The sequence below is a fragment of the Opisthorchis viverrini genome (assembly GCF_000715545.1).
Source record: "Opisthorchis viverrini unplaced genomic scaffold opera_v5_444, whole genome shotgun sequence".
Taxonomy (NCBI): domain Eukaryota; kingdom Metazoa; phylum Platyhelminthes; class Trematoda; order Opisthorchiida; family Opisthorchiidae; genus Opisthorchis; species Opisthorchis viverrini.
In genome coordinates this window covers 105,976-130,480 of record NW_008752101.1, presented here as the reverse complement: position 1 = coordinate 130,480, position 24,505 = coordinate 105,976, and the positions used below count along the sequence as shown (strand labels likewise).

Genomic DNA, 24,505 nt, shown 5'->3' with positions numbered 1-24,505 from the left:
GGGGCTGTCCATAAACTGAAGCATGTCAGTGCGATGATTGCATGGCTCTGTCATACCCAGTGAGATGGCACTTCAACAACTACGTTCTCCAGAATCTCGACCGCAACCCCTCGCTTACTCAAGCCTGCAGCCACAACCTCGAGCAGTCCTCATCCGGCCCCGCCTCGGGGATGAGCTCTTCCGTACCCAATGAATTTTCGCTCAGATTTGGCTAGCCTGGCTTTTCTGCTGCAATTTCGGTTTGCCTCTTGCACAAGTTCATATCTGTATGCGGAGTTCAGGTTGCCCCATTTATTAGCAGCTTGCCCCCGTCCAACCTATGCCCCCGCAACTGACTTCCCTACAGCAGTGCACCCAGTGAATCCGCTTACTTTCAGATAAAACCACACTTTTGAGATAAAACTTGCTATGTGGTCTCAGTTTGAATTATCCAATCTCCATCCCCACTTTTGCCCGTTGTGACTCCGGCCATTTACGTAACCACCCAAGGTCACTCATGGCCAGCAATGGTTTTTAGTTTTTTGTTCATGCCACCTGACTGTCTTTGATCTAGTCGAACCACATGCCCATTTTTCCCAAAAAGTTGGGAAATAACCTAATACTGCTATATCATCGGGTGTTCCCCACTGTTTGTGACATTGTCCTCATTTTGTGCTATCCGCACCCCCACAAATCCCTCAGTCATGCTCCATTCTGACTGTAAAACTATGATCATGCCAGACGGCATGTCACCCACAAGTTGGGAAAAAACATTATTATTATTATTATTATTATACGGTGTCTGGTTGGCCCTATGCATAAACAACTTGCCCCCATCCGACCTGTCCCCCGCACATGACTTCCCTACAACAGTGCAACCAGTGAGTCTGTTTAGTTCCAGGTTAAACCACATTTTTGACACAAAACCAGCCATGTGTCCCTAATTCGAATTATTCCATCCCCATCTCCACTTTTGCTCGTTGTGAATCCGGCCATTTACCTAACCGCCCAAGGTCACTCATGGCTAGCAATGGTTTTCAGGTTTAATTCATGTCAGCTGGCTGTCTGTCAACGAGTCAGACCTCATGCCCATTGTTCCACACAATTTGGAATAGAAATATGTCAGCTGCTTCGGTCAGGACAGAGGCTACACAGCACCAAAGCCCACTCCGTCATCCAAACAGAGAATACATCTACTCACCACCCCCGGTGGTAGACACGAAAGTCTTCACCGCTATGCATCACCTACAGATTAGAGCTGATAGCAGTGCTTCGGGGACTGGTGACTATTTCTCAAGCACACACTTTCTCTCCTGGTATATATCCAACTCATGTAATAAATACTCGATTAACCAACTAGCCTAGAATTCCATTCCCGCCAGCCCTTACACATCTGATTCCCATACGACACTTTTGCGCGCTTGTGTCGGCTTTTACGAGATCCCTTGTAATATCATAACGTATATCAGCGAAACCAGCCCCTGGTCGCTGGCCTACTAAGTACCAATCTATCTATCCCCTACTCCATTTAATCACTTGTCATCACCCTAGTTGCATCAGATGCCAAGTTTTCTTTCTGTCTATATTTATGCATATTATCCCATTTTATATCCCTCCCATCCCCTCACCTTCCCAAGCCTTAAACTTCGGAAGTGCCCGCTTTGGACGACCTGGTTAGCTGATCTCCACTCCACCTGGCCTATGATCTACAACTCCGGGATCACCAAACGGACCAAGAAAACCTGCAGTCCCATATCGGCTTCGTTCGAGCTTGTTTCCTCGACCAGGCTGAAATAAATACCGCTGCTCAATGAACTGCATATCCAAGTCGAATCATCTCAAATATGACGTCCGTCACGGGGCCGTCCAAAAACTGAAGCATGTTGGGCCAATGATGGCACGGCACTGCCATACTCAGTTTGATAGCACACCCGCAACTGTTCCATTCCTCCCCTCAACCGTGCTCTCTTGCCTACTCGTTTCATTGACCCCAACGACCACCATGACATTCATTCCAACCTACTGGACTACTCGTTCTAATTCAACCACCCCTGTGTCCCCATCAAACCTAACCCCTTCAGCTGACCTCCCAGCAACAGAGCAACCAGTGAGTCTGCTTGTTCTCAGATTGCACCATATTTTTGAGACTAAACTTGCCGTGTTCTCCCAATTCGACTTATCTCATCCCCACCTCCACTTTTGCTTGTTATGAATCCGGCCATTTACCCAACCGCCCAAGGTCACTCATGGCCAGCAATGGTTTTCCAGTTTTAGTTCATGTCAGCCAACTGAGTCACTGAATTACTCGGACCTCATGCCTATTGTTCCCTACAAGTTGCAAGAGAAACATATTATTATTATTATTTAATCGAGTACCTCCTACTGTTTGTGACATTTTCCCCTGTCCGCGCAGTCACCACTACCCGGAGATCCCTCAGTAATGCCCCATTCTGACTGTAAACGCATGATCATGCCAGACGGCATGCCACTCACAAGTTGGGAATAAACATTATTACTTTTATTATCATCATTTCATCGGATGTTTCCCACTTTTTATAGCATTGTACTCTTTACGCCCGATCGCCACTTCCCGTGACCTTCCCTAACATGCTTCATTATTTGTGTAAACAGATGGTCATGCCTGACGTTATGCCACCCACAAGTCTGGAATGAACATTGTTATTATTATTAATAAATAGGACAGAACAAACCAAAGGAATCTACAAAGTTGGGGACTATTGTTTAGTGACCTTGCAAATAAGGACTTGTTGCGGCTTCTGAGGTAGTATGAGAACATCCACCGTATAATTGATTCACAGTAGTTCGACAAATGTATATTGAAAATTACGCGCGACCATACCGTATTCTCTCCTTTCCCACAATGATCTTATTACGCCTAACTCAAGCACCAGTTGCGACGCACAACTCTTCCAGTGCCGAGTCCGTTTTAAACTTAGAGCCCATTATATGATGCCATTTGCCGTTCACTTATATTGAGTGAAAACATCCTCTAACTCCCACGAGTCCCATCTTATTATTGCTAACTCTTCAGTGCCAATAACGTCAACCGGGGATTGCGCAACTGTGTAGTATGGACGAACTTAATCTGTGGTAAAATGACCCTCGTTAGAGAAGGTAGACCTATGATATTAGGGTCAAAACAACAACCTGCCTTAGAGTCTGAGTGGCACGAGAGACGAAGGGTAGTTAGCAGAGAATTATGAGGGAAAATGGGTTTCTCCGAACGCTGAAATAATTTAGGGTAAGTTTAGAAGAATAATGTTGGGCGGTGTGGTAGCTGGAGATAGCCTGGTATTAGGGTTGGACGAGAGCGTTCAATGATACAGCCTGTGAGTCTTCATCATAATTCCTTTGGAACATGACCAACAATGAGGGTCATATAGGTTCCCAAACTGGACGAAGGAGCACAAATAGCACCCATGGTGTCTGTCCGACGGAAGTGATGTACGTCGCATCAAGAGACTGAAACACCACTAACGGGGTGTCCTTCGAGAGTCAATTCTTAGTCATATATCGGTGGCGTGACAAGCTGATGAGTATAAGCGCGGGCATACAAAATGGAAATTAGGATATTGCTGCTCCTAATACCTAAAATATTAGCCTTGATACGGCTCTATGAAACTTTTTTGGACGAAGTGAAGTGGATACATATTAGGGACGCAACAAGGTCTCGCCCTTACCGGGATCAAGTGGGCTAATTTTGTAGACAAACCTTCCCCAACCGGGACAGAAATTATGGCATAAATGTCGCCGTGCTGTAGGAAAAGGCACTACAAAGAGAAGCACACGGAAATGGGCAAGGGGTCGATAACCAAGCCTTATACCGCCTCGGCATATGCACGGACTGGGCATACCCTCTCACAAGCCACCTAACATGCTAATGAGATAAAAAGTATCCCAGAATCACCCCCAGTAAACTTCTCATTCTGGGGCAGAGATAACACGCGTCCTGCTTCAAGCAATCCTCAGTTTGCCGAGGTTCTTGGCTACTTTCCTCGTTGGTTCGCCCATGTAAAATGGGACACGTTTCCTTTCCCCATGAGTTGTCCGCGCCTCATCTGAATGTTCAACATGTTCGTGGATTGATACACAGGATCGAGGCTTTTGCCCGAATTTCACTGGTCGGTTTTGTTTTTTGGTTCAGCGGCTGTCGTTCACTTGAATGACACAAGTGAAGAATGGCTTAGCACTGCGCTTTTGGTTCTTGAGGTTGGGCATTATGCACGTCAGCGTGAGGACTCGCATAAATTAGTGTTCAGTAGTGTCCTGAACTAGGTTCTAGAAGAAACGTGGACAACCTCTGTGGGAAGGTTATTCCATGAAGCTACTATCCAAAATAAAAATAATTTTGCCACATTAGTGTGTATTCTGAGCTTGAAAATCTTATTACCATGTCCCGCCAAGTATCTGTTGGATCAACAATGAAGAACTTGTTAACCAAACCTTGATCAAAGAGGGCCTAAGTAAGAATTAGAGTCCTTCGGAGGCGACGATGCTCCGAAGCCGTTCATACTTACGCCTTGACAAGACTGGATTTTGCAAAGACGCTGGTGTTGATTATGGACCCGCGTAGTGTTCTCTGCAAATTTCAGATATCACTTTTGGGTCACTCGTGAGTTCCCCCTTTCTGTCCCTGGAGGGATGACACTTGGCCCGCGCAGTATCTGGTCGGTGCAACGACATGCTGAGTCCAAGCGTTCTGTCGGACGAATTCGGTCAGCACCGCCGCAAATAGCCCACTTCGCAGTATCTGGTGGTGCAACGACATGCTGAGTCCAAGCGTTCTGTCGGACGAATTCGGTCAGCACCGCCGCAAATAGCCCACTTGATCCGACGCGCTCGAGCTCAAGCCAGGGGGCCTTTCGAGCGTTGAGGTCACCTATCACTAGGAGGTGAGTGAAGTGATAGTTGGACAAGGTTTGCTCAAGGCTTCGTATGAGGAATTGATCATTCACAGGAGAACTCGAGTGGCAACGACAGACCACAGGGTGAAGAAGATTCAGACTGGCGCAGCATGGCTTGAACACACTGTGCATCTCAAAAGGGTGCAGAACTGGTATCGGAGCGGACGATCGGTGTAAGCATGGCCCCATTTAAGTACAGACCCCATGAACTCTCCCTCGTTTTGAGTTGGCTCAAAAAATGGAGTAACCGTCTATCGACGTCTCTGTGTCGAGACATGTGGAGTGAACCAGGTCTCTGTGAGTGCGATTATGGATGGCTGTTCAAGGCAAAATGACTGCTTTATATAGCAGTTTTTGTTGAACAGGATGGGGCAGTTTTTGGACAAGCGTTTCAACACTGTCTCTGCCGCCTCCGAGTGTGGGAGGCCGAGAGTTATATGACGATAGAGGCTAGCAGGACCACTAACTGTACTTCGGGTTTTGAGTTCAAGGCTCCACAGGGCGTCTGTGGCATACCTGTCTGCTTCTTGTCTTGGTGATTTCGGGCGATGCTTTTCATGTACCCGTTTTCTTCGCCCCATAAGAGCTTGGTTTGCTTGGTCCCTTTTGCCCTTAAGGACGAAGTTTTTCCTCGTGGGAGAAAATTAACACCATTGCTGCTGATAGCTCTTGCAATAGGGCCTTTTGGATGACCAGAGGTGCTGCTGATCAGAGATTTGGATAAACATTCGTCCGTTTGTTTTCGTGGGCGTTTTGGTGAGGCTTGATCGGAAAGGTGCCTCTGTGAGGCCTTGAACGCTGGGCGGCAGACCGAAGAAGTATTTCCTTTGATGGCACTCCCATGAGGCTTGTCTTCCCAGATGACTGCACGTTAATGCCACCAACAGTTTTCTGAGTTGGCGAAACTTATGTGACTTTTTTGGCTGCAGTCGCCCTTCTTTCGTGTTCGTATGGACACCCAAAACGTCCGCGACGAGCAAGGTTAGCGGTGGTCGGCTTTGTGGCTTTGTCTGAGTTGGGAAACTTATGTGACTTTTTTGGCTGCAGTCGCCCTTCTTTCGTGTTCGTATGGACACCCAAAACGTCCGCGACGAGCAAGGTTAGCGGTGGTCGGCTTTGTGGCTTTGGCTCTCGGAGTCCTGGGGACGACCTTGTCCAGAAGCAAAGAGGCCACTTTTGACGGAGTGAACCTGGGGATTGGCAGTTAAACATTCTCAGTGGTCGTACGGTTGTCGTAGTATTCCCTGATGCCGAGATCAGAGCTTCGCTATCTGTCCCCGAACACGTGACTTAGGCCAGCTCGGAAGTTTTGACTTTGGTGAGGAGTTCACTGAGGCACCTTCGTCATCTGTTACGGAAGAGGCGCTGATAGCTCTACGTACTTGGGATGCTTCTTCCACGAGAGGCTTGCTTCCCTTCGTAATCAAGGGATCTCTGTTGGTTCAGTAGAAACTGCCTTCCGGAGACGCGGCGAGTTGCGCTGGCATTCTCTCGGGAGCAAAAGGGGATATGACTACAATCGGTTTGGCCATGAGTTTGGGGTCGGCTGAAATGACGCCAAGAGGAAGCCTGTTTTGCGCCTCTCCCCTAGACCTGCTGTGTCCCAGCATTCGCGCCTCTGGAAGACGATCCTTAGGTAGACGCCTGATCGTTGGGTAGGCCTTTTGTATGCTGACAGCCTGCTTCAGGATCTTCTGTAAGGCAAATGAGGAGGAAAGGGTGACTGGAAGCCCAAGTGTTCGTTTGCTTCCCTTCTGGCGCAACCATTCTACGTGAAGCGATTGTTGATCAGGCTTAATGAGGACACTACCAAAGAGCGACTTTGCCAGCTTTTAGAGGATGGCCCCTAGACGATCACGCTGCTCACCCTTAAGCGCCTGTCCACTAGAAACTCCGTGGCAGAATTTATTGCCGCGTCAGAGGACCGGATGACCTTCCACACAGCCAGCGGAGCCGGAATGGATGGGTACACGTTCATCGAAGAAAGTTCTTCATCAACTTTCGTCCGGGTCCCTGCGCAAGTGTTCGTTGCTTCCCTTCTGGCGCAACCATTCTACGTGAAGCGATTGTTGATCAGGCTTAATGAGGACACTACCAAAGAGCGACTTTGCCAGCTTTTAGAGGATGGCCCCTAGACGATCACGCTGCTCACCCTTAAGCGCCTGTCCACTAGAAACTCCGTGGCAGAATTTATTGCCGCGTCAGAGGACCGGATGACCTTCCACACAGCCAGCGGAGCCGGAATGGATGGGTACACGTTCATCGAAGAAAGTTCTTCATCAACTTTCGTCCGGGTCCCTGCGTTCTTTGTGTTTGTCTCCTCCAGCGTTTTAGAAGGAAGCCCTAGTTTTGCGTCGAGTATCTCAATCAAAGCGGAGCACTCATACCGGTCTTTCCGATTCAGCAATGGGGATTGGGTTTCGTTTTTGGTAGCTCTCTTCTTAGCTGTGGTATGTATTGCACCCTTAATATAGAGGGAGCGGGTGCAGACAAATGGATCAGGAGAGGTAGCCAATTATCTTACTAAATCTCCCTGTAAGAATGCGCATTTAGAGTGCTTCCAGACCTTGCAGGTGTGGCAATGCATGCCGCATCCTAGGTTAGACGAACAGCCATTTCGCTCACATCTATTGTGGCCCATCGATGGCTGCAGAGAGCCGCCTGTATCCATCGGTGTCATGAATGAGACTGGGTGCAAAATAGGAACTGAGTGTCAAATAACTGGGGTTATCGCGTAAATGTTGTGCTAAGGTGGGAAAATTCAACAAATGACTCGTTTGTAGTCTGTGAATAGATTGCACAGCGAAAAGTTCTTTTAGAAATTTGAACGAGAGAAAAACGCAACCGATTTTGCGCAAATGTTGCTACTTGATAAAGATTTTCTCGCTGAGGATAGAAGAAAATGTTATTCCGAAAGTACCCATTTATAATAAGAACATATATGGGTTGACGAACATGTTTTCGGCAAGGTCTTTTCAAGTCATACAATTGCAAAGGTTGAGAGAACAGTGCTCAACACATTTGAATGAGCATGGCGTACATGGATAGGAAATTGGGTGAGAGAAGATATTGGTTACCTGTCAACGAACAAGATGAAACTGCATTTAGAATTTTTCAGACTTTATTTAACACGCTCTCACATTCTTCATAACCACTGCTTTCAGGTTCTTCATACGACACCCTATTCCCACATGAGAATAAATCACTTGGGAATGTCTAATGCGCAAATATAATCTGTTTAAGGAAAGCTAAATTAACAAATCATCTCCTCTAAGGATCACGACCTAAGAAACTCAAGGCTCTGTACTGAAAGCCCACCATTTGAGCGTAGTGCATGTTTTACACCTTTGCTCGCATTTCAAAACAAGCATTGTGTAGCCTCTCATCAAAGAACATTTCCCAACTTCCACCTCGTTGTCTGGGCCAAATGAGAAACCCGCTGACGGGCATAGCAGGGGTTATGTTGTGTGGTTTCACTATCGAAGCTGATACTGTCGACTGAGTCTGAGCTTAGAAACCTTAACCATTCGACACCAATTTTCAGCGCGGATGCCAGAGAACGCTGGACATTCTGTCCCTTCAAGATGTACCAATCTGTTAGCCTCCACATCTTAATGGGCGCCGCAACTCTGAAGCGATAGTTTGGTCGATCTTGACTTTCTAGCCGTCGATTCGAGGCAAAAACTGGAGTAAGTTTGTTCGAGGCACTTTGAAACTGACTTTCACAGCCTTGGGATGTCCATTTATTTGTTGGCGCGTTTATGAATTTACTGGTCTCGTTAGTCTATTTCGCGCTGGTTTAGCTCTTTGGAGTGTCAGGCCATCGACAATTTTTGTTAATTACAGTTAACTTATGTGCATATATTAAGCCATATTCACCGTGGAAGCCCCCGTGGAGTCCAGTTTTAACACGTGCGCGGATAACATAAATTTATACAGGCGTGGACCATGGCGCAGAATGCTAAACTCGCCGATGAACCAGTGGTAGATTCCGGTGCTCGATACCATGCTAGCGAACCGTCTCAGGACGAAATCGCGGGTAAGTGTCATCCTTTGTTGGCGTACCTCATCGTTTCGAACCGTCTTCTTTGGAAGTGGGGGTATGGGAGGGGTGTGCTTTCCGGGCAAAATAGCGTCCTCTCCTTCATAACTTCAAGGAAAGGCACTTTTAGCTTTCCACCTGGTCACCATCGCACTCCATCAAAGTCATAAATGTCATGGAATTTTCGAAACCTAACTTACTTCAAGGATTTGATCTCTGCCAAGTCATCACTATCACCATAATAGACGACATCAACGCAGGCACTGATGATTCAGTGCCATAGGCCACAAAGTTTTTTCGATTATTTTAAGACTAGAGCTGAGAAAACTGACTGGATTGTTAAGAAGCCTGGTTCTGAGGTACAAGCACCTCTAAGCGCTCAGCCCGGCATTCTCGAAAGTTAATGATAGTACGGACGTAACCGGAGTTTCCTAATCGTTATTAGTGAAATGCCAATAGCAGCAGATTTTCCCGTAAGAACGTGTTGTAAAATACAACAGCACTGAACATCGTACCTGACACCCATATGTCGTTCAATACGACCAGGATAGAATCATTTACACACTTTTCCGTTGTGAAGCAAACTTTTGAGTTAATTACAAGTGGATAAGCTCCAAGAAAATCTTCTTATGTGATCTTCATTACTTCAGTGGCTCCAACCCAAACTGGCATCGGGACTCCTTCTATCTAGGCTTAGGCAATCTGGCAGTATCTCACTCGTGCTTTCTTCGGGTGACATGGCGGCAAGGGCGGAAGAGGATTTTACAGCTAAACGATAGTTTTTCTTTGATATGAAACACGGCGTAACTGACTGACCAATATTAGGTAGCCCAAATAAAAGAAGTTTACACTGGTGAAGTATAGAGCGTTACAACAACACTGCTGGCGAGTAAGCGCAAACATAATGCTTGTAAACTGATATATTTAGCCATCTTTTTTAACACTCCTTGCTGCATCAGTCCTCGCTATAGGGCGACAAACGAAGTAGTTCGTCGGACAGGTAAGATCAATGCGGCCTTTCTCAATAATTGTCACACATTACTGGCCTTGACTTGGCATCTACATATTGGTCATGAGAGGGTTCAGAAACCTGGCTACTGTATCAGCCCAATATGTATGTGCCCAATGTAAAAAACCCAGACCACTGGCGACATGGTTCTTCTTAAGGATGTTGGGAGACTGAAGTCACCCGCGATAAATGTGAATACTTCCAACGCGTTTTTTGGCATTTGCGTCGCACTGTGCTCAAGCGGAGAATTTTTCAAGCCATTTACTACTATAAATGACTTTTCTTTAATGCTTCCAGCCGTTGCTCGGAAGTCTTCTTACACCATTCCATTATTTTTCTAATAAGAACGGTAGCTATAGCCGTCACACAGCATGTACGCACTTCGTTTGTGGAACGTTGTAACAAATACAAACGTTAACATAAATATTCCTCTGAATCACAGTGCACTGTTCACTGCCAACGGCTTAACAGCGCTGCATCCCCTAATCTGTAGGCTCCGCGGCTAACCTGCCTCACATAAGAAGGCTAATCTTCCTTTAGCCTAAGTAAGTTTATCAGCTATCAACCATGTACCAGAGATACGTCGGTTATAGATTCTACAGTTTGGTCACCGGAAAATGAGAGAGCGTGAGAGATATCACCAAGCGATGGAGGCGATACATGATCAGTTAGTTCTTATCATATAGTACTGCGATAAAACAGACCGGACAGCTACGGGTTGAAGGTGATAGTCTTGATGCAAGAGCCTCACTGACTACAGCGTCCGCCGTTGATGAGTGGCGCTGCTCATGAACATGCTTCAAGATAAAGATATGGTCGGTTCATCCTTAACCAGGACAAAACCCTCATTCTTGCGAGTGGAGATTCAGTCGACGTGCGCATAGTGACACTAAAAAGCACCTTATGTGGGCTGATGCCATAACCATTTTTATGTTTTTGCGCTACTTTTGAAGGCTACGTTTACAGTATGGGCTTTTCATTTCAATGTTCTATTTTATTCCAAATTCTACATTGTGGATTTGTCAGACTGCTTCTCCACTTTTGACGATTGCCGTATGCGGGCCCACCCACTCCAAGTGCCTTGTCGCTTTGGGGGAACGATATTTTCCACTGAATTTCTGCTGCTAACAGCGGTCTGTTATTGGTGTTTCATTTAGGTTAATTAAATTCCTCCAGATGTTTTATTGAAGATTGCCAACTGAACTGTTATTCGAGGTGGTAAGCTTGTTGCTCAAAACGATGACTTTGCCAGTGAATCGCTGTTCTATGTTTTTAACAGATTGTCTTGTTGACTTTCGTCTTCTTTTGGTCAGCTGATCTAATCAGCTGGAGCAGGTGGCGGTTGTTGCCTGCGTTGAAAGTCTCCTTCGTCCCTTGTGATAGAATAACCGGTAGCCTTTTTGCTAAATGACACCAAGTTTCACATGAAGATACTTGCTGTTTACTAAAATGTTATTTGCATCTAGACGTTTAGCGTAAAAGTGATTGAAACTAGTCAGCTTAACTAAGGTGACTAATCAATGACACAAACAACTACACTAACAAGAGTTTGAAATAACTTCATGATCGACACTTTGGCCAATCATTGCCTCGATCGAACCATGGTGGTTATCGTCACTATCGACAGCAATAGTGTGTAGGAAATTCTAGTGGAGTCATTCTTTAACTTGCCTGTACATCGTGTTCAACTCTGGTGGCTGATCTTCGTATGCGATACATGGACACCAAGTACAGAAATAGCATTACAGCTAGGTAAATTTGGTGCTTCCTTTCAAAACGGACAACTCCACGTTAATCTGCATAATAAACCAGAGTGCTTTGGGTACTTCGTGGTGTTTGATGCTTTACCCCAGCTGCAATGACGCACAATCGAGGGGAATATTTTTGTCTCCTCTAAGTGTGAAGTATTCATTTTTGTGTTCTATTGTTTTGGTGAAGTCCATGTACGAATCTGGAAGGCCAGAAACTCTCTTGCTAATTTGCGTCAATTGTGGCGTCACTGGGCATCAAGGGTCATGTGTGCCAGGCTACAGTAAGGATTGTATGGTTGTATGGTTGTGAGACACGGTCTCCGCGGACAGATTTGACGACCGATGCCTCAGACACGTTGCTGGTGTCGGACGGCGTCGAAGGATTCGTAACAACGTAATTAGATAATGGGTATTTATTTATGTCGCAAGTACTTCAAGCACAGAAAACACCCAGCACCATCAAATTTGGTGGCGCGGCAATGTGCTTCGCATGCCGAAACAAGGCAAGTGTTGTTGCCTGTGCCTCCTTTAGGACGAAGCGGTTTGCAAGTTGGACAGCGTATGACTTTGCAGAATGGTGTGGAAAGCATTACGAATCTGGGTATTTTGGGGGCAGTAAACCTTCTGGGGTGGAGTCTACGTGACCCCTTCTGCTCTTGGCTCGAGACGTTGCGAAAAGTGGCAGCTGATCGGTGTCAGTAAAGGTAGTGGTGTTACTTTCTTTCCAGATTGTCTGACTGAGCGCTTGGAGATGTAGGCACCTCAGAATACTTCCGATAAACGAACACCAGGTCCCCTCTCTCACGCACTCTGTTTCCTTTTTTTCAATCTGGGTCTTTAAATACAATTATATAAACTTTGTGGAGCGGCAGTGTCAACACTAGTGTTGCCGTTTCTGATGTTGGTGCTGCTGTATCGGTCAGTTCATCAAAACAAATTTGGTCCTTAATTACTTGTAGACCTACAGTACAAGTCAGATGTGGATACTCTACATCTAGTTGCACAGCCACCTGGCTGTGGTTTCTGTGATCTTGCAGGTGGGTGCACGTGGATCAGCAAACCAATAGCAGTTGGTTTTTGGTGCCAATAATTACTCGACTTTCATGATTACTGTTTGTTCAATGTAAACCTCGGCCTCTCTCGTTGAAAAGATACTCCATTCTTCAGAGGACTGATGCATTTTTAATGGGAATGTACATACAACAAGGGGACCAACTTTAACTTTTCTGGCGTTGGCCGCCTTTTCCCATCACACAACTGCTTTGGCTCAAAACTTTTTGTAAAAAGGAGAAATCAATGCACTACCAACGTTTTGGGCACGCAGCCTCTAAACTTTCACCAAATTCGAACGAGATATGGCAATTAGATCGTTATTGACATTGATAATAATGATAATTTCAATGGTGGTGATGCGGATTTCATGATCTGTCGTCTAGTTATAGATAATGTCGACCATTTTTCAGGAGCAAGAGTGCCATCTTGGTTCATACAATACGTGAAGAAGTTGTCATAGGACAATTTCTTACGTGGCTTGCTTTCACTCAGGTTTTATGTTTTCACCCCTGAGAACGGTTTGGTGCACTTTGGGTGGCGAATCAGTTTGTTTCTTCTCCGGGTTCCCTTTCGTATAATCGTTTTGACCTTGTATCAGCGTTGCAGCAGCATGCTGTCAGTTTATACCGCTTCTATCATTCACGCGTTGAAAAAATTAGATTCCTTGTGCTGGACGCAGTTAACCTACAAGTGTTTTTATCTGACAGATATAATCGGCAGATTTACTAATGTAATCTAGAACAACGCAAATCGGCGAAGGATACTTTCTTGATTTCTCTTGCACACTATTGACCAGAGGTCAACTCGTGGTTGGTTAAAAACTAATGCAGTATATTAGAGTCACGTGATGTTGCCACTTAGCTGGCTGGCCTCATTAGCGCCTCAGTGCATACGAGTTGCCTTTGAACACAAAGTTCACGGCGTCGAATGCTTGTTTTAGTGGTTTATGAGGTGACCAAGGTCTCTGCTGCGGTATATTTCGCAGATGGTTGTAAAAGTGGTTGAAGCATTCACATGATATCCAGCATGGGGGTCAGAATCGAATGATTAATGATACAGTGTTGTTCATTGTGGACTCTAGCTGGGAGATGCTCAGATATCCATTTGGACAGCTGTCCTGTTCGACTCATATAGCTGACGTTACAGCTGAACACTCATGCGGTACGACGAATCAGTCTGTCCTTCACTTCTCACGTGCTTGGTGAACGGCTTGCGAAGAGCACTTCTAAACTGCCTGTAAAGACTGTACATTTCGAGATTTTTTAACCTCTACTCAGCGATTCCCTAATAAGGTCACATTCGTAATGCAGCGATGGGTAGATCTAAGGTTGTGTGCATGATTCTGCAGTTGGTGCACAACGCTGCACCTAAGCAGTGTGTCAAAAGTATGTTGTCGAATTAGCGGCGTTCGAAGGCTCACACAGGGAGGTGACAGAAGGACAGTTCTTTGGCAAACTCTCACAATCGCCCCGAAGCCAAGCCGTAGCGCCTCCCTCACCTGTACAATGCCCCTTATCATACGCCAAATATCGAAACCACCTATCTGGACAAACTTTTCGGCTGTATCACCCGCTGGGTGCCTATCTGTCATGCCCCCACCCCCTCGAAGGAAATATGGGGGCTGCAATATTGTTGGGTTGCCGAGGCCTGGACAAAAGCAGTCAAGGTGCAGAGTTCGGATTCGAACTACGCACATGCTGTTCAGTAAGTTCGTTTCTTAACCACTGAGATATCTTGAGCTATATGGACAAGTTGGACTATTTTTCTGAGGGCTTGAAGTTTTATTTAGTGTATGGACTGAAAGTGATCTTAGGTGACAGCAGCTGCAAATTGAATACAATTAGTTATTGCGGAGTTTTGTCTGTCCTTGGGGGTTTCTATAAAAGAAATTATACAAGCCTGCTCAAACCCCTAATTGGTTTTACCTTTGGAATCCATTGCGTAGATTAAGTGACTTTTCATGTCGACAAAACGGACGGTCTATTTTGGTGTGAAGGAGGGAAATTCCACTTGAAAGTTTATTCCTTGGTCACTTCTTCTGATCGACCCATTGTGTGAGCTTTTTCATCAATCCGACGTTTACTAAGTTATCCCGTCTTGCATCTCAGGTCATCGCTCGAAACCCACGATGCTTATTGGGCTCCCGTCTACTGAGGGTGGAGCAGCCACTAGTACGCTACACGGACTCAGCTCAGCCGGTTCATCATCCCATCGACACCGTCGTAGACGAAAGCGGGTCACCAGCCAGGACAGGGAAACCGATCCGAGCGCCCCTCGTGAGTTTGCTGCTCTCAGATTTCCCCAATTTTGAAACCGCTTGAAATTTTATGAACTGTTGAGTTTCTTCTCACCGTGCTGGCTGATGGTGATGAATAAACTTCACTCAACTGTCGATGTGATTTCCCCTCTCTTAGTTTGCAAGCGATATCACGGATGCCTATGTCTTGCGTAGCCCATGAGGAACTGATTGATTTCGAAATGAGAAGTCAAGGCACTTCTACGAGGGAATATAAAATACATTTGATATAATAAGGTAACCTGTCTTCGTTCGATTTATTTATTGCCGGGACCATGGTCAATCAGGTTAATATTTTATTTTGTTTTTACATTCTAAAGTGATGTTAGTGATACATCGGTGAAAATTACATCCATTTAACTGTCTCAAATGCGTTTTACCGGAACGCTAGCTATTTACAGCAAAACCCGCGCATTAATTCCCGGTTGTGGTTGGCAGTGCGTTAAACAGTTCAAACCTAACAGCGAAATTCAGACAATTAGGGCGAATTAGTTGTTTAGGAACACAATTAATATGCCAAAAAATAATGGGTCATAGTTGACCCCTGTTGGGACCCATTTATATGTCTTCCTTTCCTTTAGGGTGGCAAAAGGGTTTGCTTGATAATGAGTTACTAAGTGGGTCAACAAGACCGGACGGAATGTAGCTTTTGGACAAAACACCGTGAATGGACGTTGTGGAGATCAAACAGCCGTTTTGCTGTTGTCTTCCCAAACCAGGTCGAGTACGGAGTTCAGTGCATGCTTTCTTAGTAATAAGTGGCGCTGATTTGTTGGAAGAGTAGCACATTAAGCTACTGTACTTACGAATCTAAAGGCATGCAGCGATGCAGAACAAAACCGAGAGTTGGAACATGATATTGTGCCTTCGAAGTCCATGAAAATGTAGCGTTTGCAAAACAGACAAGTCCACACTGGTGGTGTTTCGTTGCACCGATCAAGTTTCAAACTAGTGAGCAGCGCGCTATAGACCGAGCAAACTGCTCTGATAGTTCCAAATAAAAAGTGGGTTGGCCTGTGCGCAACCCAATCATTTGAAGATCGTTATAAATGAAGGAGAGCTGAAGATGGCCCACTGGTTAAGGTGCGAACTTACTGACCGGAAGGTCCGTGGTTCGAACCCACTTCCCACGTCTCCACCACCCCTGTCTACACTGGGGCAGCCTGACAGTATATCAGCCCTCGTGTTTCCTTTGTGTGGTATAACAGCTAGGCACAAAATGGCTGCTACAACTACTATTGTTAGCATTATTTTTAGATATTCACCAAGAGTTATAGTGTAAACATCATTTCGCAGTGTCTTTATATGTTGTTTCGAGCTTTACTTCAGTTGTCCCGCTCTAAAAAATGTCCCAAGAGGAGGTTAGTCTCAACTGTTGCAAGTTCTTTCGAAGAGAAGCCATTAAATAATCCTGGCAAAATTTCACTCGCAACAAGTCTTTATTTGAAACTGATGAACCATAGTCCTTGTGGGCACATTAGAAGCTGGGCACCCCTACGGTCCTAGCCAAAGGTACCCCTAAATATTCGATAGGAGGCGACGCAAATCATGTGAAGAAGGCACTCTGTAATTCATTTACCTTTGAATGCGTTGAAAAACAGATTCGGGACATGTGGTTTCCAGAATCACCGAGTAAGAGTACCTCTATGACCGATACAGCTTTTCAAACTAATCCTTCGTTACCTGAGACCTGGGCAATGCTTCCATGTGCGATGCTGAATACGAAAAGCTTGCAGCTGGTTGGTCACCTGGAATGTGGCCAGTGGTACACCACATCCACACCAATACAACCTCTACGAAAAAAAACACTGGATCGGTCCGCTAGTCTGACCACGCTCCTTGTTGCTGTAGGATTTAGAAGTTGTCTTTCGTGTCCTTGTAATCGCTTCCCCCCGAAGGCCGATGGATGCAATAAACCGGTTTTTTCTGGAGAAGTGCGTTGTCGTGCACTTTAGCACGCATCTATAGACATAAAAATGAGCATTATTAATGGTAGGCTAAAAAATACTCACAGAGAAGCTAATAGGAACAAACTGTGCCTGGGTACAAATCGTCCAGGTAAGGACGGATAACCACTTCGAAGACCACTTCATTTACTGTGTTCCTTGTACGGAGAACGAGCAGGATCCTCTGATTTCGTCCTCTCTATGTCACTGGAGAGCTTTACTCTCAACCCTCTGATGATCAATACCACAAGGGAGCAAACAATTTCTCTAGATCCTGGTCCTCGCTGTTGTAAATAGTTGTTCTTTATGGATCAACAACCCGCCTTCTGTTGTCTTTTTCCAGCCGCTGATCCAAGTGAGTACGTGATGTTCCTGCTAGGCGAATGCGATGGTGATGAAGAGCAACCACATCACCTGTTTTGTGAACTCGACGAACTTTGGAACGATCTGTCCGGTTCCGGTGAAACCGAGTGGCGCGAGGCGGCACGGTGAGTCACACCTCATTTTGTCCGCTGGGCGTTCACCACTCGTACACTGCAGTTCATTACTCTGTCCAATGCAGTGGACCTGCGTGGGATTATGCATTTCCGGTCGTTAACTAGCAGGATATCGTGTTCAACCTTGGAGACCGTTTTGCGAATTACTGACTCACTCAAACTGTCGTTTTTCTTGAGAATCACTTCGACCTTTAATCTCTGGTCAGTTGGGTCTGGGGTGTGAATTGGCAATTTTCCTTCCACTTGCCCCTACCCAACTCCCGAATATCTGCCATTTTGTAATCGTTCTTACTACACACTACATGACTTTTGTGCAGCGGAAGGAATCCACTGCAGCGTAAATCGATTGTGTGGAGATTGGTATCGTTCCCATTACGCACAGGTTTCATCCAATAAAAGATGTGAACTGCGAAACAATCTGTGTGTGTGTGTGTGTGTGACCTATTGCGTCCAAAATGTTCCAATTGCAAGGAAATTGACACGCTTGTGCGACACATTTTCTGTTCGGTTTCGGTGATCTGTGCAGCGTCATAGATTCTGTCATTGAAACTACCGCGAACGGTTTTTTGATGCCCTGATCGGGCTGTGCCACTCATTGCCTGGCGTCAGCTTACTCGTTCTGCGGCTCCTTTTTTCGGTATACACAGTTCTATTCATCGTTCTTGTTACACTCCGCCTGGACAATGCTATGGTTTGTTCACGTAGACAAGCAGAAGCTCGCTTACTTATGACGCAACACCTAATCTCGCTTGAGAACAATCTCACTCACGTTTTCGTCACGTGTTGCGTTGCGCACAATGATAAACTTATCATTTAATTTCTACCCTAGGCCAAAATTTGTCGCACCCATGGCTCCATCTGATGTATTCAGAAACAAAAACGAATAGTTTTAATTTGAACTCTAAACATGGTGATTAGCAACGAATGTGTGTTCGCACCTAATTGTATATTTCGTCAAAGGGGTGAGAGCAGTTATTTTGAGGGGTTACGCGAAGTTTTGTTTCCCCGGGGTAGTAGATGGAAAAGCACGTGCTTTGCCTCATTAACGCATCTTGTGGACAAAAAAAGTGAACCGGTGGGAACAATTTTATCAAGTAAGGTGCCCATTGTGATCAAGAGTGGAGCATTTTTGTTCGAAAAGTACTCTTACAACAGATGACAAATGTGTTTAACTAACGAGCCGTATGTCATCTTATTTAATATTTGTGATGAATTTCCAGTATGAGACAACTCCTTCAACAGAGTCAATTAACGTAGGTAGAAGCACTTCAAGATAGGTAGTCTGGAAGCACTGGGTATCGAGCTTTTTAACCAACCCATCAACAACACAACGTGTGGTTTTTTTTGCATTGTCCTCATCCTCACTGTTATCCGTATCACTTACACCTTTGGATGTTGTGTATGAGAGGCGACGAGAAGAAAGCTCGAGAAGGAGAAGAATACAGGGGTTGTGGGAAGTGAAAATGGAAAATGAGGCTCTCCTGGAAATCCTGATTATCTTATTTCTACTGGTTCATCGTCGCCAGCGTATCGGAAAGTTCTACGGATAGCCATTTTTCCACACACACACACACACACACACCACACACACACACACACACACACACAAGCGTCCATTCACTACCCGACGCAGCGTTTACCATATTAGTAGCTCACTCTGTACTGATGGCAGTTGGTTTGTTCACTGAGCTGCACAACTTGGTCGCAAGCGTTTCACAGCCTGTGGAGCTGACGTCATCAGTGCGTCGTTAGTGGATGTTCGTGGTCGGTGCACGTGCATGGGTAGGTAGATGGAGTCTACTCAGCCAGGTCTTCCTTAAAAGCCCTGGTCTGTCTTAGTGTTATCACTGAACTGGCGGTTCTTTGCTCGTAGTGGTGTGTAGACAGAGTCAATTTCGATATGCCATTTGAGGTAAGCACTTGCGGATTACGGTGTTCCTAGCGATCCCCACTCGTGTCTTTGCACTTCCGCGAACCACGATTTTTACTTTTTCTAGATTCAACTTGTAACCTTTCTGATCTGTATGCATGGAATTAAGGGATAGTGAGTCGTGTCTTTCTACAGCTGCGTTGTGTTCCTGCCCCATTCAACGTACCGCGTTATCGCCTCCAATGTGCACTTTTTCACACCCTTTCCTGACCAACCGTCAGCTCAACTGTGACATTTACACTGTACTTCATCACTGGTGATGGTGATATAACCAGATTCACAGAAATCGCATCCATGAAGATATCACTGGCCATAAGCTGGACTCCTTGAGGGCTACTTTATTCTGCGGTGCCTTTCTCCGGAAGAAGAATGCACCGGCTTCAGAAATCTCCCCGGTAGTTGCTACCTATGAAATGCGATCAATATATTTTTATAGAGTACGATTAAGTTCAGGGACTGTTTTGAACCTTTCCACCTTCAATCAATCGCTTTTTTGTACGAATGTTTACATTAGAGGGCTTGTCGCCGCGCTGTAATCGGCACACCAAGGCTGCCTGTTTTATGACGAGTGTCTATATTCCTGGGAATCAAGTGTTGCGAGAAAAAAAACTTCACTCTCTGCTAAGGTTTAACGGATGCTGGCCAACTTCAAAGTCGCGAACATCTGGAATGCACACCTTGCACATTTTCACAGCTATGCAAGGTAGACCTGTGGCGTACCCAACATGGAGCTGAATTTTACTTTTACCGGGAGGTTTGCAAACACGACATGCACACCGGATTATATGATGTGTTTAATCGTTTATTCGAACTAATTTTCGCTGCCGAATGTATGGGTAGATCGTAGGCGGTTACCAGTTAATCACGTCGACCCCACATTGTGGTAGAATGGGTAGCACACATCCCTAGACTATATCAGTGCATGAGGTAATGCCTAGCAGCCTCGTCACTCGTTTGAGGTGTATTCAGCTTACGGACTGACCCGTCGAGCGTCGTTAGGTCATTGGTCATTAGTCAGGGATTTAGGAGACCTTGATCGGATAACCTTAACAAAAACTTGGTTTATTTTAAGAAGCCAAACTTGAGTCAACCCCTGGGCTTGGACGAGCCTTCACGAACATCTCTATACTCTGCCCAACAGTCGGCTCGTTCTCACTTGAGCCGATTGGCATCACATGTGCGGAGATTCGAACACCGTGAGGACTTTAAGTACCCTGCCGTGACTTGGTGCCTGGGTGTGTTCTCACGCTAGTTACTGTCACTGCCGACAATCGTAATGCTGGTGTGAACTCTCCGGTGGTCAGGGAACAAGTTGCCAAGTGTTTGACGGCTTACTGATGTCACACTGACAACTTTTTTCTTACCGTGTCTGACCATCCCAACACAGCTCCACGTCAACTTCCATCATCATCATCATCGTCGACAGCATGACATCAGTGTTCAACACCGATGCTTCACTGCCCGTACAACCTGATTTATTTGAAAGCCTTATTGTAAAGAAAAGGATAAAGGTGGACTTAGTGACAGTTTACCACAATTACCCCGAGGTGCCTACACCTCCAGACATTCACTCAGGTAATCTGGAAAGAAACTGACAACAAGAACGCCACTGACATCGGTTGGCAGGCATATCTTGTAAAGTCTCCAACCAGGCACACTGAGGAACACGCGGTCCCCATCCTGGGAGGCGAATAACACCGACAGCACCCAAGCGTTTCGTGATCTCCTTTATACTCCTCTGGACATATTGTTCAACGGAAGTACCCGTTGCACAACCGAAAACGCGCTTTCTAATTGCCTCGTTACGGATTCGCCGAAAGCAACCCACACGAGCTATGGTTCTACTTCCATACCAAATAATACAAGTGTTTAGTAGGAGGGAGTTCAGACGATATGCCCCGTAAATAGTTGTCTTGTTGTGCATTCCTTACCAGGGTACACATCGTACAGCTCTAATACCGTTTTGGTATATAGCTATTGCACCACCCCAGATTAGAACGTGGTCAGAGATACTACCAGGCTGCCAAACCCTAGACAGGAGCGGATACCGAGATTGGTTTCGAGTCACGGATCTTCTGGTCGGTTCATTTCGCGCCTTAACCACAATGAGCTATCTCGGACTCACGGGGTACAGATGATAAATTATTGCTAGCTGTTCAATATCAGCTTCGCGCCAGCCAGTTTTTTCCTATCGTTTCAAGACGGTGAAATCAATCGGTCGATGAGGGTTGCCGAACCAGCGTATTCACAGAAGCTCTTTGATTGGTTAACTCGGCGAATCCGTTGATCGCATGTGCTTGTGGTCTGAGCAATTGTTTCTGGTCAGGTTTCTAACCACATTTCGTTTTACCACATGATGTAGTGGACATATTCTCACATGTACTTTTTACATAGATACGCAACTACCAATTCGTTGGGTTAGGTAATTAGGGTGGGATCGCTTTATTCGAAATGACGGAAGATGGACATGTATTACAAAAGTCTGTTTCACCTTAAAGTTTGAGCAGGTTATGATTGCTATTTTGTTGGATAACGTTTGCTGATTGTGGGTAAGATTGCTGACTTTATTCATGGTAAAACAGAGCACGTTTGAGTAGTCCTTTCGTGTTGTCTGTCAGACCGTGGGTCCACCCATTCTATGAAGGGTTCTTTGTTCCTCTCCCAATGCTTGTCCATGGCTTCTGTCAGACCGGAGACGACGACTGTTGTTCTTGCACGTGTCTTCTTTGACCCAACTACGGGACGTCCCCACTGTATGTGTGTTGGCCGGTTGTACTAGCTTCCTATTGATCAGCTGTACTGTATGGGAAATATGCACAGGCCTGACTGGGTAGGTTGAGTGGAACTGATGTCCAATTAGAGTTGTGCGACCATCTGTAGATACCCGTTCGTCAACACAAGTGTAGTTTAGTAGTAACGGGTGGGGGGGGGAGTGACAGCGAACGACTGAGCGAACGGAAAAGTTTACAAATGCCCTCGGATACACTCTCTAAACACATTAGCCCCCACCAGTCTTTGGAGAATGAACCGTATATGATGGTTTTTAAACCTCCGGAGCCCTCTGAATCATGCCAGTCTAACTTTCAGATGACTTGAATACAGGTGTACTTGTATGTATCCACTGTCTTGATTTTCTGGTGATAGATGGGGTAATCGGTGGATGTAATCGATACCACATCTCACGAAGTGACCTTAAAATTACGATTGACCACCTTTGCCCACTGCATTCTTGCTCTGACCTCATCTGCACTCCGGTTCTTGGGCTAATTCGGACAACTAAACCAGTTAAAATGAAACGGCAATTTTCGTTTCTGTCCAGTGTTCATTCTCATTTACGAAGTGAAATGATGCCAATACGAGATTCGGGGCGAGATGGACCAAGTGGTTAGAGCGCGAATTTACTGACCGTGGTTCGAACCCGACCTCTGCCTCTCGACTTCCCCTGTCTAGGCTTGGGCGACCTGACAGTACCCCAGCACTCGTGCCTCATTCGCGTGGCATGGCAGCTAGGTACCGAAAGGGTGCTACAGCTGAACGAATACGAGGTTCGGTGAATATGTTGTGTTTTCAATCAGAATTTGAAAAACTGCCTAACGAATATGAAAATAAAACACGTTCGAAAACGTTGCAACTCAGGGTAGTTGCTGGACAAGATCATACAAAGCACGGAATTTTCAGGACAGGGAAGCAAAACTCTCATATGCATCTTGTTTACAAAACCTGAATATCCGTCTTCTCTCTGAATGCGTCTTTCTGAACTTTTCTGGATGTTCATTGACTGTTGCGCAAATCCAAGCAAATGCTACAAAGCGACTCCACAAATTCCGCAACAGATCACCCGTTTCAAAAAACGCAAAGCGAATTTACAAGAAGAAAACATACTACTCGCATGCATCCCCACCAGTAGTATCACCGTTACACCAGTATTCTTCAGCGTAGCAAACGAGGTTTTCTTAATTGGTTGTTGCTGACGAATTTTGACACAAACTATTTTCCTCTAGGGGTAGGAAAACTGAACACAAGTATACCATCAGTGAACGCAGAATAATTAACCGAATCGTGTGTGTGCAGCTGGTTCAACTATCACCTGTTATGTCAGCAGACGAGCCAGACAGGAAACCATACTCTGATGGAGGCCTTCTGTCTATTATCGTAGTTCTGCGGGCAATGCTCAACGGCATTCTGGAAGGAAGCAACCGTCTCCAAGACAACTTACTGTAGACAGTGCATTCTTAATATAGCTCCATGAAAAAAGAGGGGTCTTTCTAAACAAGCCCGACACAGGTATCGTAGCGCAAATAAGGAAACAATTCTTGTGAAACACAAGATACATGATCATCATATGTACCATTCTCAGAAGGACACCAGAACATTTCTTCAGAAATACTATGGGGCGTTTGATGAGAGTTTCTTGAAAGCCCGTCGCTGACTTCTGTTTGGGACTCATCATGTATCCATATTGCAATTCATGTTAGTTCTCTTCCAAATATCAAATTGCTAGCAGCTGAAGTAGTTCACTCATTTCTCGGGTGCAAACTACTCGCTCTGCTACCGGCAGAGTCAAAAGAAGCCCTCTTTTACGGTGCTCTCAAACTGAATGTACCGCCCATCCTATGTTTCCGTTGCAACGGTAACCAGGGCCCGGTGTGTTTTCCTTGATATAACGACATCGATAAGATTGATGCAAACCGTTAACACAGCCCACCACAGAACAAGCGAAATGCTCCGGTATTTTGGCCCGTCCTAGTTGAATCATGAGTTGTTTTGTTTGGATATAAGTACAGACGAAATTTCGGGTTAGTTTAGTCGCTCAGGCGGGAACTCACCAACCGGAAAGCTCATTGTTCGAAACTAACCCCGACATGTCAACTGCTGCCGGTCTAGGCTTGGCCAACGTGGCAGTATTTCTGTCCTCATGCTTTCTTCGGGTTACCCGGCATCTGTTCACCGAAAGGACATTACAGCTGAATGGTTGTTATCGTTGTTCATAGACATGAGATTTCTTTGAGCTTTCTACCAACGCGACTTCGATTTACAAATAATTATGCAGTTTAGTGTTCAAAAGCAACAGGAAATT

The 24,505-nt window shown here is 45.6% G+C and overlaps 1 protein-coding gene across 1 annotated transcript in view; it reads left to right on the top strand.

Moving 5' to 3' along the window:
* Positions 1-8,668: 8,668 nt before the first annotated feature.
* T265_11066 (hypothetical protein) overlaps positions 8,669-24,505 on the top strand; it is a gene marked incomplete at both ends in the record, with an annotated part of 96,370 nt that continues 80,533 nt past the window's right edge. Inside the window, 3 exons of the mRNA XM_009177614.1 lie at positions 8,669-8,943; positions 14,868-15,035; positions 17,345-17,489. Of these exons, the coding sequence (XP_009175878.1) occupies positions 8,853-8,943; positions 14,868-15,035; positions 17,345-17,489 (404 nt within the window). The remainder of the gene's footprint in view (positions 8,944-14,867; positions 15,036-17,344; positions 17,490-24,505) is intronic.